This window comes from Triturus cristatus, chromosome 5_1 (assembly GCF_964204655.1).
Source record: "Triturus cristatus chromosome 5_1, aTriCri1.1, whole genome shotgun sequence".
NCBI classification, from domain to species: Eukaryota; Metazoa; Chordata; class Amphibia; order Caudata; family Salamandridae; genus Triturus; species Triturus cristatus.
In genome coordinates this window covers 414,800,343-414,816,736 of record NC_140587.1, presented here as the reverse complement: position 1 = coordinate 414,816,736, position 16,394 = coordinate 414,800,343, and the positions used below count along the sequence as shown (strand labels likewise).

Genomic DNA, 16,394 nt, shown 5'->3' with positions numbered 1-16,394 from the left:
GAGTCTCGGCAATAACGGTGAACATCCTGTGATTCTGGGCAAATCACTTAATTTCCCCCTGCCTAACAAAAATTAATGTGTTCTCATGTAATGCAACTGGTGCTATGCAAGGCACTCCGATACCCGATTCGGGTCAAGTTCGCACTACATAAAACTTAAAAAAAAAAAAAAGGACTGAAAACTAAGATCGTTTCAGGTTGTCCCTTCCTTCAGGGAAAGAGTATGGTGAAAGTATTCTCGACAATTCAATAATTGAGCTTTTTCGTGGCTCCTGGAGGGAGGTCACTACTCTACTGTACCTTTACTTCCACTAGCAGATAGTGGGGGGCGGATGTGGTTGCCCAGTGGTTGTCTCTTGCTTCCTCTTGGTAGCAAACCGGTATTTGTCCTCCCAGCTGCTACATTAATTGTTAATGGTCAACTGAAGCAAGCCAGACACATGCTACTACGGTATATCCTTATTAAGCGAGACCTTGAAATGTGGCCTCTTTATAACACTCAGATGCATGGCGAGGACCCCATGTAAGGGGGTCTTGTTTCGTTTGGGGGCTTTTAAGGCTTGGGGAGCTAGGTGTCTGTATAGCGAGGTGGGCAAACCTTGTATTACGAATGTTATGAGAAAGGAGCAATTAGAGCAATGAAGACTGGTAGGTGATTAGGCATAGCTTTCTGTAAATGGCATTTTCAAGCAAAGGCGAGAATTTCTGGTCTGTCAAATAAAAGACTCTGAAAAGCTAATAGTATAGACTGGTTCAGTCTTTAATAAAATTTGCAGAGCCCTGTCTATGAAATAATTTCCAATGCAAATATTATACAATATATTATTTTCTTAAGAGTTTCTTAAAAAGACCCACAAGTGAGAGGCCCTCTTCGCAATGCTGTGCCAGACGCCCTAGGTGCCTTAATTTAGCACTTGCTAGACCAGTACTGTTAGTGAAAACAATTCCACACAGCAAATCCAAGATAACAAGTTTCACCACTTTAAAGCAAGAGACAGGCAATATTTATCCCTTGACAGGTCTATAGAGACGTGTGTACAAAGGCTCCTTTTACCAGACCATATTGCTTATTGTGCTATTGGTTATGGCCCGCTCGTTGTTCTGGACAGATACAAGGTGTAAGAAAGGAAGGGCATAGGAAGGGCGCATGATCGTTTTCCAGGAGATGCGAGATCACAATAGAACATCTATCTACACCACAGCAAATACCAAATAACACAAGCATTAGTGATATGATTCCAGCGCTCAATCCAATTTGTCCTAATCAAGTGTGCTCACAAGCTAGTGCTTAGAAACGAGAAATGGCAGGTCCATTTCATAACAAACAAGCAGTCTAGTCGTGTATCATCCTGTAAGAGCTGTAAAATTATATAACATTTATTTTATAATAAGAGAATGTTACATCACAGTGTGTCGAAGGAGCCACCTCCAAGGCACTCCATTCAAATAAATTACACAACAATAAATCTAAGTCCAAGAATAACTCAAAATAAAAATAAAGTGACCACCTACCCAATTCTGAAAGTGTTCAGTCACTGCATGCCATCTGAAGAATGATTTAACATGCAGCAACGTTTGGAAAATGGTTACCATTTCCATTATATACATGCGATGTTCAGGTCTATAACACATGAAAGACTTGTACTCTTCCATATACGTCAACAACAGGATATCACATAACTAGGCTGTTCTGTTTCTGATGCTTATTTTGGGGGATTTCAGTGATGTTCATTCAAACACATTTTTTGCAGTGATGGTTATAAAGCGCATATTTAATTTAAAGAAGAATGAATGCAGGGTGTGTAGTTTCTTCCATTGGCAGTGTATCAAATGGACTTTTGTTGAGCATAAAAAGTGTTTATTGTACGATCACTCACATCTCACTCTGCCAGAAACTTAGTCGGGTTTAGAGGACTATTAATGGATTAAAAAAAAAAACAAAGTTCTATATTCAAATGTTTTAATCAGAAAGTCACTGGTCATGGGGGGGGGGGGGGGGGGGGGGGGGAAATCTCCTTCTGCTTACAGAATACTCTGACATTTAGGGGGGGGGGGTTGAACCCTCCCAAACGCATAGTTGCTTGTGAAACCTTTAACATTTTGAATGATACCATATTCATTTGTAGCCCTCCATTCGAAGGCACTGGAAACCTGAAGATTCAAGCATGCTCACCACTACTTTCCTGGACCCTTTGCTCGACTACATTGAGGTGGCACTGCTTGTGTGTGGACATTCATGGCCGCCAGATGTCCCCATAGCAAATGTCTCACTTTGAGGCAAACCTGACCTTTTAACAGATATCACATTATATTCTGGGTTTTGAAATTCTGCAGTTAACATTGTAACGATGGGATCAAAGAACCCGGCAGTAAAGTGCAGTTGGGTAAAAAGCCAGGATTAGCTCAATCATCACACACACACGGACACCTTATAGCTAGTACTTGTGTGGAAGGTCTTGTGTCATGTTTTCATCACTATCCCACGCGCATGGTGACAGGAATCTTTTCACAGGGACCTGTCACAACATCTTGCGTTGAGTGTTTAAAGCCTCGGGTGTTTGGCAGGTGACCGGCTATCAATACTGACTTGTTAGAAAAGAGTGCTGCTATATCAAAGGGCTTTTCTCATTCTCCGTCTGTGGGTAAATGTGATAAAACATGAGTAGGCTACTCTGTTTTAGGTTTAAACCTATAATAACGGCTATAAGCCCACCAAAAGGAAAATAGCCCTCACCAGTGTAAAAATATAAACACTGAAAAAACACCTTCGAAACCACAAACTAAATGCCATTCAAAGAAAGGAAAAGGTGAGTGAAAATTATCTTTGTTTCTTCCTGCAGGGGCGAATACAATGTAACTTTGTTATTCAAGGCAGCAGCAAGAAAGACTGGGCTAACATTATTCTGCTTGAATTTTGTTGTTTTTTATGGATGTCACTAAAATATTGTTTCTTCCTTTTGCTTTTTCAGTTTTGTGTTCTTTGGTCTAAATATGCAAAGTTTAGAAGCATGTTTTAGGTCTTATTCAATTATTTTATAAACTATAGAGGATCAGGAAATATCAAAACCATATTGCTATTTTGTCTTCGTTTGATTCTTTCACTGAGAGGTAAAATGGCTGCTTTCATTAGAATCTTTCCCAATATGTACCATCACATTTACCCACAGACCGAGAAGGGGTGAAATCCTTTGATACATCACCCCTTTTTCTAGAGAGTCAGTATTGATAGTTGGACAATTGCCAAAACCCAATGCAAGATGTGGTGAAAGGCATATGTGAAAAGAGCGCTCACACACATCTGGGATAGTGGTGAAAACATGACACCAGACATTTGGAAAATATGGAACGCAGAGTCACTTGGAATACTGCTGCAATAAGCTCTTACCAAGATCAAAGATTGGAGTGATATTGTTTGTATTTGCAGTAATTCAGCTACGTATTTGAAAAGGTTGTGTGATGACCTGTTGAAATCTATAACTGAGCTGAAGTGCTTCCCTGTAAGAGATCCTTGCCACTTACTAGATGGTATGCTGAAAGCATCTTTACAATCTTCAGAGTTAATGTAGAATGCTATTGACTTGGTACTCCATTCTGGTGTGGTGTTTCGGTATTTTCAGGAACTAAAATGCAAATATTTCTTGTTTTGTGTGGCATCAAAGAAAGAGTCATACCAACTGTTTCATTTAGCCAGTGGTTCTCAGTCCTAGCGGGCGTGAATGCAATATTATCCATGTGGCGACATTTACAGAATGTTTGCTTAGTGATGGTGCCAAAGGCAAGAAATGTGAGGATCTGTGGTTGCATATTGATAGTGGTGTGAAAAAAGTACACACTACTGCATTCTTAGATTTTTACAGGAAAACATGACTGCCGGTGTGGACATAATAAAAAAACTAGAGTATGAAAACACCCGTCTACCAAGTGTTCAGCGTAATTGGAGTGAATTTGACATATCTCCTTAAAAGTAGGCTGGGAGACTTTTAGTGACTATGACACTGCAAAATGTGCTATATTAGAATTCTTGCCACTTGGTAAGCAAATAAATGTTGAGGAACAATGAAAGGACATTTTATTTTACAGTGCATGAGAAATGGCTTGCAATGATGCAAATAAATGTCCCTTCACCAACCAACCATGACATTTGAAGTCAATGAAGCCTCACTGTGGTTCCCTGCATAAGTTCTAGATCCCTTCCTTAAAGGGGAATTTTCTCCGGACTTTGAATGTACTGCTTAATTTTTTACCGCTTCAATAACAGAGGACATATGCGTCCTGTTCAATGCATATATTGCAGACCTGTCCAACAGAATCACAATCTTCAGGTGCACTAGTATTGGCATGGAAAGCTATGTCAGTAGCCAGAGTTAGCAAATTGTGTGCTGCCTGTTTTGGCATTGCCCTTCTCAAGTGCCATTGTTGAGAGGGCCTTTTCACAGTCAAAACATTTACATGGGAAGGAAAGAGCAAGCGCGCATGAGCAAAGACTCATTAAAGAAGAAGTATTGTATGGTGTACTACAATAAGTTTAATTTGTAAAAATGTATTTGGACCTCATATACCCTGTACGCACACAGTCTATACACATGCACTATCAGTGCAGAAAGCAAACAATAACAATAGCAAAACATTCAATGAACTCAGGAAAAATGCGGTTTCTGTTGCATTCAATGGCGCAAAAATGTGTAATCACTGTTCTTTTAAGGTATTGAAAACACTGAAAAAACACCACCAGAAATTACCAAAAATAGAAACTGAAAACAAAAAAAAGCCTAACTATGAGCAATCCATTTCACCAATCGGTGAACAAATGTAACACTGCCAAAAGATAAAATATGATGTTAATATTGACAGATTCTGTATAAATAGGTAGATAAAACTTAAAACATGCTTCTAAACCCTTCGCCGTTAATCTAAACACATAAAACTTGAGAAAACTAAATTGAGTATTTTAGTGACATCCCAAAACCAAAAAAAGCAAGCAGAATAATCTCAGACCAGTCTTTCTTGCTGCTGCCTCGTATAACAAATTAACATTGTGTTGGCATTTCAGTTTGAATTGTATTTTAGTTTGTGGTTTTGCAGGTCTTTATTAGTGTTTGTATATTTACACTGATGAGGACAGATTTTCTTTTGATGGTGTTTTATCCATGATTATTGGTTTAAGCCTAAAGCATGATAGCCTACAGTCAACTATACTCCAAGCACAATTTCTTTGAAGACCTCATTCATCTTGGGTATCTGATACTTTTAGCCTATTACTATGCCATGACTGCACTCTTTCTAAATTATATAGGGGTATATGACAAACAGTACTTACACACACTGATGAAGAAAATCACTTGGGTAACCTCAGAACTGGAACAAGAACGGATTTCCACCGCATCCAACTTGTCCTCTTCGCTTATAATTTGACTATTTGATTAATAAAAATCATATAATATATATATATATATATATATATATATATATAGTTTTAGAACAAAACAGTGCCCCACAAATTAATTCTGCACATACTATTGCATTGTAGGAGGCTACCAACCTGAGCACCATGCCTCATTGGTTACCTCTGTGGGTGCTACTCTTGAGGCAGGTACTATCATCTTAGAATGAAACTGCTGTCTTGCTAAGCAATAACATTCTTAAAAACTATCTAATCACAAACCAAATTCCAGAAGCTATAAAATGACTGCTTATTCTTAGATATGTACACTTTAGAATAATAAGGTAAGTCACAGTTTAAGTCAGTCTGGCCAGAATAAAAACCTTTGACTGGCAGGTTGAGATTTTATTGAAATGGATAAACTCTAAACTCATGGGCTGATGGTGAGCTTCATGTACACGGGGATAGGTATAACTTTCCCAACATGTCACAGAGTGTAACAAGTAGTCACATTTATTAAGTTACATAAAAGCCAAATCCATATATTTTGCTAATCAGCAGATTAGTCGGCAGTCAGCCCCTGCAGGCACTTCAATATAGTGAATTCAATTGTTCGGTCCCCAGTCCATTAAAGAAGGGGCGCACATATTTATGACGCAGGTTTAACAAGTGAAGGTAACTGCAAACAATGTGTTCTAATGACTAGGTGCTAAAGCGGCATCCTCTGCAGCATATGCATTTTATTGTCCTTGGATCACTTGAACCATAGTCAATGAGGCAAGCTGGACTAAGTAACCTAATCCTAAAACTTCGATCTATGTTTGTGTTTCAGTTTCATCACCATAAAAAGGCTGGGAAGCAAATTAAGTGCACGTTGGTAAGAGTTGTGGACCACTTGACCGGTTGGTGAGGTTATTGATATTGTATTATACAAGTTCTCTATTGCTGCCTTTCTAACGATAGTCTTAAAAGCACCATACTCTAGATTACTTTTCAATTCCCCCTTTCAGCCCAATGATTTTAGTAGTCTATGCAAATTATAAATTCCATTGGAGAGATGGTCTCTTACATGGTCAGCAGGACTGACTTCACGATTTTATTTTTATCTAATAGGATAAGTATTTTGGCACCAATCTTGACTATCAGATTTGAAATAGACATTAGGTATGAGCACTGGGAGTAGACATTTTCCACAATAATCAAGCTACTTTTCTGTATTGGAGAAAGAAATGTTGCTCTGGACTGTCAGTGAAGCAGAATGCTGCTCTCCCATCTGTTTGATCAGGGTTGTTCTTGTAATTATATGGAAGCCTTCTGATATCCTTCTCCTAGTATTTCTGGTAACTGGGATACTTGTACTAGGTAGGCATGTGCCATTGCTCTGACAATATCATGAGTTGAATGCCTTCAGATAGTCTCGTCTGGGACTTCACATTTGCCAATTAGGCAGACAGAGTCCCACCTCTATGTAGCTTTTTCTTAATTAGTAAGAAATACTCATTTTACTCCCAGCTGTCTTATTGTTTGCCGACATGCCCAATGGTGACGGGATTAACAAGTGCATCAACTGGTTATTGATGGTCAGTAGTGGGTCGACAGCATTGACATGACTGAACATCGAAATGTGCAACAATGGGAGAGCGGTTAGATCTGTGTCCGCAATAGCAAGAAAATTGAAAGAAGCACTGGCCTGATCTAGGATTGGTCACATTTACCTGGCTGAACTGTATGAGGGTGTATCGTAGTGTGTGCATCACCGCTTTCCAAGCTAACAGTATGCAGCAGTTTGGAGTGTAACCGCCCATGTGCAAGACCAACTACTATAGAGGAATTCTTGCCAGGAGATGAGAGGCTGTACTCAGCTGAACAGTGTGCGCAACAAAGCTTGAAGTTGCTAAGTAATGACTAGGACAAATCAGTGCACCAGTATGTGTTTTTTTCTAGGGTTTACCACTGAAAAGATAACCAATGCCTGGAATCCAACTCCAGGCTAGATAATGCTCAGTTCGGCTTTCGACCTGGCCATGGAACTGAGACTGCTCTAGTGACCGTATTAGATGACCTTTGATTGCGGTTAGACAGGGGGCAATTGGGCATTCTTATTTTGCTTGACCTGTGTGCCGCTTTCAACACGGTCAACCATGATATTTTGCTGACCAGGCTGGAAGAAGATGGGGTGTCAGGGATGGCTCGAGTGGTTTCGCTCTTACCTTTCTGATAGGTGTCAGGCGGCCTCTCTTCCGCCGTATCAATCTAAGTTCTCCAGTGTCCACCACGGCATCCCACAGGGATCGGCGATAAGCCCTATTCTTTTCAATGTTTATATGCGACCCCAGATTGAAATCATAAAGGCGCATGGTGTGAAGTTGGTGAACTATGCCGATGACACCCAAATCTTTTTTTCTCTAGAGGGAAACCAGTCTATTCCTTTGACAGCCTTCCATGATTGCATGCAGGATACTGCCCACTGGCTAAGAGCTAACTCACTTCAATTTAACTTGGATAAGACTGAAGTTTTATACTGTACTACAGGGAGGGTTCCTCCCCCTTTTCCTGGAAATCTTTGGTCCTCTTCATTCACGTCTACTCTGACTCCGGCCAAAGTTGTACGTAATGTGGGAGTTATGCTCGATGCTACCTTAACTTTGGGAATGCACGTAAACAAGGTGGTGGGGAATTGTTTTCTCTGATCAAAGCCCTGAAGAAGATTCTCCCTGTACTACCAGAGACGGCCAGAGCGCTGGTCGTGGATAGTATCATCCTCAGTAGATTAGACTACTGTAATGCCTTACTGCTGGAGGCACCTAAATGTTTGATTGAACGTCTCCAAAGAGTTCAAACTGTGGCGGCTAAACTGGCTCTGATGAAACCACGACGTTCATCAGGCTCGCTGGCCCTTGCAAAGCTTCATTGGTTGCCTATAATGCAGAGGGTCAAGTCCTTATGCCTGGTTTTTAAGGCCCTGCATGGCCTTGGACCCATACCCCTTCAAGAGACCTTTACATGGTATACACCAACAAGGTGTCTCCGTTCTGCCACTGCCTGTTTGGTGAAAGTTCCGAAGATTCGAAGAGCCAAGTCAGGGGGCAGGGCCTTTAGCTTCGCTGCAGCCAAGCTCTGGAACAGCCTTCCTTTGGAATTCAGAAAGAAGATTAAAACATGGCTGTTCCCCAGAGCCTGACAGCTTTGGAATTGTCCCACTTGACTTATTTTCGTTTTTCCTCTTACCGTCTGATGAGGAGTCATGTATTATAGCGCCAAGGTACCCGTTGGGTGATAGTTGCGCTTTATAAATATCGCATACAATACAATACAATGCACTTTCATGGGAAGGCATTAAGTGGTTTTGCCTCAAAGTCATTGTTTTGAGGTGTAGAAGATTGGAAAGAAACATTCAGAGGAAAATATGCAGTGTTGGCACCTATAACTAAACTACTCTCTCTGGACCCCATTTGTTCTTTTACTCTTGAATCAGGCTATTTCCAGACATGTTTCTGTTATAGGTTCAAACTGAGGTTGCATGACAGGACCACGCATGTCTTAACGCATGTATTGCAACACGTGCATACAAAATTTTACAACGCCAATGCCTTTATCACAAAAATGTAAAGCTATAAAGCATTATATATTTATTTTTTTCCACTTAAAAAAGAGACTGTATAAGTTAGGAATTCGAATTAAAAAAAAAAAACGCTGGGAAAAAAAGAAAAAAAAAAAAGTTACAGGGACGTTCTAGTTCAGCTCAGATTTCACTTGAACAAAACCATAGAAATTCAGCAGTTACCCGAGCTAACTAGAATTTATGCTCCCGTAATGCTCTGCTTATCTCACACATTACATCACTCATGACTTTCATTGTTTTGTTACAAGCATACAGATGGTTAGATGTCAGTGCCATCACTGATGACATCTAGTGGGTGCAAGTATCTTAGGTACTCACGCCACTGTATACCCTGGGATGGAACCTTGTTGAATTCATCCCTCCCCTATGCCAGATTTAGCAACACCTCCTATGTAACACAACTGCTGCTCTACCAGAATGTCTTCTGTTCAAATGCTTAAAGACCTTGAGGCTGTAAGGGGGGGGGGGGGGGATTCTGGTTCAAGAGTGAGCTTCGCGGTTAAGGATAAATCCTGAAAGTTGTTGAGGAACAACAAAATGGACAACTACATCAAACCTTCTTCTGCCAGAAGAGGGAGTACACCAGCAATGTGCTACTGGGATCAAAAACTCTTCAGCCACACTCAAAGCCAAAATAAACACCATCGCAATGGATCTGGACTTCATTGCAGCAGACTTCCAAAAGGAATCAGATAGAGTCTTTGTTCCTGTCGTCTTTAGAGGAAGTCTAGACTCCAGACACAGATGAAGCAGGCAGTGGTAGAACTTCAGGAAGTGATGAAATGACTGGAGACGAGAGGAAATCAAACTACCACATCATCTGCATCAGGCAAGAGTGGCGGCCTGGAACTTTGCGTTTGAACAGATCATAGATTAGATGCATACTTGTTCTTGTGCTACTGAGCTTTTGGTTGGTGTATTTGACCTTAGCGCTGGGACACTCCTATTGGAGTAGCTATGTGCGTTATAAGCTACTTTATTATTACATCTCCATGAACAACGCTCATGGGAGGTACTTTTCAGACAGTTAAAAGGACAGGGATGCCATCTTGTAAGCTGCAAGATGACTGGGCCGTAAACAATTTTGAGAATGCTGCTATTCTGCGGACCACATGCAGTTAGTGCAAAACGATGAACATACTTTTATGTAATCAAAATGAAATGGAGACATGAAGCTCAAGTATACGCTCCTCTTCTCTGCAAAGCAGACAGTGATAGATGGAAACCACCGCTTCTAGTCCCTGGAGTAAGTTTAGGACAAGGCTCTCACTTCTTCGTATCTGCCCCAAAGAGGAAGAAGTACTATAGCTTTCATACTAGAAGGATGACAGCTGGGACTGTGACCTTGAACTCCTACTTGCCTGCCTCTGTTGCAGGATGACTTCTTGCAGCTGATTCAGAGCCCAGGAAGAAGGCAGTCTGAATCAGGGGAAAGTTTGAATGAATGATTGAATGCTGGGATTTCTAAAGAGTGCAGCTACCATGGGGGGGCACAACACCCCTTATGTTCTCTATGAGGGGCCTTCCTGTACACTAGGATGCTACCATCTAGTAAGAACCAGCTATGCTCTTAAAGGCAAACCTGTAGGACAATGGTACAAAATGCACCAACTATGCAGCGTGGCACATTTAATTGCACACCCATTCACAGTGAGCGGACCCAGGACTCTATTGCGAATGCAGCCTAAATATCTAATCACAACTGGACTGCGGCAGTTCCACCCTCATTAGAATCTCTCCGGATCAGTTGCCGAATGGCATGACGTTCCACTCTATGGCAGACAGCATTTTTTCCAAAGATGGTAAACATTTGTGCTCTGCATTTAGAGATCTATGTACTCTGGGCGTAGGCTTAAATGAACCCTGAATAACACACTTGGCAAATAATGACCTAGCAATTCCCTCCCTATTGTTAAGTGATGATCTTCACAAATGATCCTCTGTTACCTAGCACTTACAGATGTAGGTAGGATACAAGCATGGCACTGAGAAGGAATACTCTGGTTACTCACCTGGATATATGGTATATTCCAGACTGGATTGCTGATTGGTATCCAGTGGTTACACAGACCAAAATCTGTAGGGAAGGTACTCTCCGATACCCTACCTCTTGCAGCTCTATACACAAGGAGTGGGATGAGCAGGGCTCCAAAATGAAGGCTATGCATGATTGCATTGCTAGAACTGCCCGTCAGGAAGGAGTTGCATATATCACAATACTTCAAATATAAATGTGAGGTGATGCAAATGACAGTCTGCAACCAAAGATTCTCTAGCTGCTTCACAACTCCAATGGATAGCATCCTGCCTCAAATACTCACGAATCCTTCTCAACCCAGGTTTGCATAACATGGTTTGAGACAACATACTCTCCGTTTTAGATCAATTTTATGCGAAATTTGCGGTTTGGTCCAAATTGTAAATGTCCATGTGGGGTAGAATCAGATTATAAAAATGAATATTTATGCCACGTTTGAGTACTTCTTCAGTATGCTTCCCCTGACGGTACAGACCTCTACACTCAGAGAACGGTGAGGCTATACGGCGATTATTTGGGAGGGATGGGGGGGTTGGAGACCACAACTGAAGTTAAAACTTTATGCCTAAACCTCAGGGGGAGGCTTTGGCTCCTCCATACTGAACCTTACTGGCTTGCTTCTCAATTGGCACAGACTATTTACATGTATAAAACACAAAGGAAGGTCTCGACCGGGAGAAACATGGAAGGCCATCTGCTTGGCTTTCCCTCTCAGCTGACACTTATCTACAGACCTTTGCTTAACATGCCAAGAGACCTTTTCCATTCTGGCCGCCACTCAACCCCTTTGGAGTAGAGCACCTTCAATACTGGGTATCTAAGCCTGGGTATATGCTCAGGCTCCTATTTGTAATACTTAACTGATTTGGGTTGTGAATGTCAAAATAGAATGGTCACACTGGTTTTTTTGGGGGGGGGGGGGGGATACATTATCACAAGGACTTAATGAGGCACGTGGACTTACTCCAGTTTCCAGCCCTTGCACAGAAATACGACCTGCCCCCCCTCCCAACTCTGGCACTACTCACAATTGGCCCAAAGCCTTCGAGCTACTTAGAGAAATAAGTTTCAGGTTCTACCTACGAATGAAACGCTACAATATGTTACGAAATAGAAGACCCACAGAGGAGTTTTATCTCGATAATACTAGACACGGATTGAGGCCCTTTTCTCTAAAAAAAAAAAAAAAAAAATGCAGTTTCCCTATGCCGTTGGTGATAGATGAGGTTAGGGATAGAATTGGAGGATGACGACTGGCTCCATATCCTGGAGATCCATGACACTGAGGGAGGCGCGACAAATTCAGTTACTATGACGTCATACACCAATGGCATAGGTCCAAGGCCCAACGTTTCAGGGCACTCGAGACGCAGGTCTCTACCTGCTGAAGGTGACATAAGCCACTCTGTGATATCATGCACACAGTGTGGGATTGTGCAACGCTTACAACCTATTGGAGGGAGGTATGGGACTCGAATATGACGACTCCAGGGATCTATCCCCTGTTGACTGGTGTAATATCACCCCCTACATGACACATCAACTACCCACAAGACCTCACCATATAAATAGATGGTTTGCAACAGCTCTAGTGGTGGCTGGAAATAAAATGTCTTACCACTATCGAAACTGATTGACATGCATGCTGGTGCTTCGTATGAAATGTAATTTAGATTATCTCATCTTTGGAAAGCCGCAGTGGAGACCAATATTGTATGTCATTACTGACAGACCTGTAAGTCATTGGCAATTGGATACACTTTGTATGTGAATATGATTTGCCGCTGTTATGAAGACATCCCTACCGTCACGCATACACCACCACCCCAGTCTTTTCCTAATCTTTTCTTGGACCACATTTAAATTTGATGTATAGACCATTTGGTGGTTGTTATTTTCTTACCAAAATGTGGAAAAAAGCAAATAAATAATTGGAATACCAAGAAACAAACAAAAAAAACATGGGAACTGGCTACTCTATAGGGTTTGAATGGGATGGCATAAAGTTGGCAGCCCGGTGGTTTTTGATGAATAAGACTGTGGATATTAGGGAAAAACTGGAAACAGATGTAACATGTGAGACGCATACAGCAACCCTTGAGAAATACCTCTGGATGCCTATTGACAATGACTGTACTCCGCAGACAAATCAAGGAAGGTGCAAGGAATGAACAGAACAGGATGGTATAGATGCAGGAGGGAATAAATACCATCATCGTTCAGGATACTATAGAGATTTGTATTTGCCTCCTCCCCAAAACAGATCTCCGGCAGTGATGATTTACTAGCCAAATGTTTGCTATTAGGATTTGTGCTGGAACAGAGAGCCAGTCTGGAACGGGAACAAACTAGTGAGGAAAAGTATGTCAGGATATGATATACAGAAATAGCATTAAAACAAATACTGTGTCCTAAATATTGTTTACAGAAATATTGTCCAAATGGTTGTAACTTTTCTGTTATCAAAGCCGAGGGCCAATATTTCTGTAGAGAATACTTGAAAGTGTGTGTGTGTATATATACACACACACACACACACACACACACACACACATACATACACACTCACTCCGTTTTAGCACTTCTTGCTGAAGGTATGAACAGGAGCACGGACCACAAATTGGTGTAGTATGTATTTTTATTTACGCTTACTCAAACAGCCAGCATGACACGTTTCGACCCCGGAGGGCCTTGATTACATGACGCGCCTCACAGTCAGAGGTTCGCTTTTAAACCTTTTTTTTTTTAAACTTCTTTTACTCCCCTTAAAGTGACATGTGCATGAATACTACGTAAGGAAACATAATGAAAATAGAAAACATTATCTATTTACACATAGAAGGTGCTGGTCCGGGGATAAATACCTTAAAATTTCCATTACATTTTTTTTAAAAAAAATGTAAAATCCTTGAACCATAAAATTCCCATAAACTAACACATGATGTTAAAAACTGTAAAATGCATAGCGTTTGCCAGTCAATCATTGTTTTACCCAAGTGGTTCAAATACAATAACAAAACCCATATCAATGATAAAATATCTGGTTGCTTGTTAAAATATGCCATAGTTAAAAAAGATATAAACTCTAATAGCATCACTGTCCTTTTATAAATACCAAACAAGTCTTATTGAGACTCCTACAGTACAATTCAGCTTGGTGCTGGAACCCAATAAAGGTTTGAGATTAAAAAACAGAAACTGGCCTAAAAGTGCTAATGCATATACAGTTAGTCATTATGTTAACTTCAAACATTGTAAACCTTACCACTTTGAGATAACAAGCGCATATAACATTCTAGAACAAAGAGCTATGCGCAATTATAACCTTGGTGAAAAAAAGCTAAAATGAATTTATAAAAGACTGTTTGTAATAAAAGGGGGAATCTTGGCGGTTTCAGTTTGCCCTGACAGTTTGATGATGGGGGCTGTCGTTGTTACTAATGCCAGTGAGTATACATTTGCTCCTACTGTCAGAGTTGTATCTAGAGGCAGGTATATAGTTCCTCAGTGGCATTCAAGCCCCCTGGTTGCTTAGAATCCAGATCAAGGATGTACCTTGTCTCAAGTCTCCTTAGGGTTTTGGGCGGCACTGTATCAATCAAGTAGTATTTGAGATCCTTAGGGTCAGCATTGTGGGTCTCACTAAAATGTCGAGCCACAGGGTACGATTTGACCCTATTTTTGATGGCTCTAAGGTGTTGGAGTACCCTCTTGTGTTCCTGAAGTACGGTTCTTCTTATATGTTGTAGGCCACAGGGGAACTCCAACACATAAACCACAAAGTCTGTCTTACATGTCAAGGTTTAATTGATGGGCCGTTCCGGATTGTTAAATGGTGTACTGTTTTTTTTTTTTTAAACTTTCTTTATTGGCATTTATAGATAGGAAAACACATAGGTTGTTAAATGGTGTACTGTACGTGGTTTTGTTGACACCATAGTTGCATGCTTTGCATGTTTTACACTTAAAGAACCCCTTCCTAGAGGATAACCATGTACCCTTTGCCTGACCACCAGGGTCATTTCGGACCAAATTGTCTCTCATTGATGGTGCCTTGCGGCACGTTATGGCTGACCTGTTTGGTAATAGGTGCCCTAAGACCGGATCACTTAGCAGAAGGGGCCAGTTTTTCTGTAAGATCTTTTTGATGGCCCTTTGCTGCTTACTGAAGCCTAGTATGAATCTAAAGGTTTCAGATGAGCCTGGCTGTGTGCTATTTGCATACACACATATATACACACACACACACACTCTAGTACCACATCTGAAGGAAATTCTGTAATTTACTAGGAATTTAACATGGATAAAAGCCCTGAAGTTAATGGTCTACTGGCAGAATTATACAAAGACGTTAGGGGCAAACTGACGATCAAAATACTGGCAGTAACTCAGGAAACTACAGACAAGGGGATGCTGGTAGAATCTGTCAGTAAGACAAGTGTTATGGTTCCCATGCACACGTGTAAGAAAAGCTACTGGCTTACAGGCTGAAATAGATCACAACAAGTCTGGTGCACAGAGAGGAGTGTGGTTTTATGCTACACATGAATCTGGAACAAAATTATTGGTGGCTGGCTCATGTACTCAGGGGAAGTATTGAACATGGAAAGGATAATGTTCTATAATCATGGACCAGAGAAGAATTTGGTACCACATGCTAGAAGTATCTTTTCAGGGCCCTTAAGATGAAATTTTACCCAAAGGTTCTGGGTGAAACTGGGGTACTATAGCATCATTATGCCGGGTCTGGTGGCCTAGTGGACAAATGCATCCACTGTAGGGGCATGTGTGACCTCATGGTCACAGGTTCACTTACCGGCGGGTTCAGTCACACTTTCATTCTTGTGAGGTCGATAAAATGAGTACCATTGAGTTGGGTAGCAATAAACATCTGTTATTTAGTGCCAAGATGGCCACGGGTGAATGTGCACTTTACAAATACACATTATGTTAAAATTTCACAAATGTAGAGGAAATAGAGATTTGCCTTTAAATACGACCCTCCTATTGTACAGATCTGACTAGAAGATATAGACATCATATTTTACTGAAGACTGAAACAGTTGAATTTATCATAATGTATCTGATTCACCACAGAATGTAACTTATTATAAACTAAAACATACCATTTGTAATTCCTTGAAGTAACAGATAAATAACTCACTGCTCGAAATATTTTGGTTATTGCCAACTGTAATGAGAAAAACAAGAATAAAAGATGAATGATCCATTCACCTCGTTTTATGTACAATTTTCATAAAGCACACACCTATCAGAATTGCCAAAGCACGCTGGGTAGTAATAATTACACAATCATTATAAGGACATACCGTGAACTCATCAAGCTAAAACCAC

General features: G+C 40.8%; 1 protein-coding gene across 2 annotated transcripts in view; it reads right to left on the bottom strand.

Annotated features, from left to right (window-relative positions):
• SNX31 (sorting nexin 31) overlaps positions 1 to 16,394 on the bottom strand; it is a 189,441-nt gene that overhangs the window by 139,642 nt on the left and 33,405 nt on the right. For both annotated transcript variants that reach the window (XM_085605168.1, XM_085605167.1), the window contains exon 4: positions 16,166 to 16,230. In XM_085605168.1, the coding sequence (XP_085461294.1) occupies positions 16,166 to 16,230 (65 nt within the window). The remainder of the gene's footprint in view (positions 1 to 16,165; positions 16,231 to 16,394) is intronic.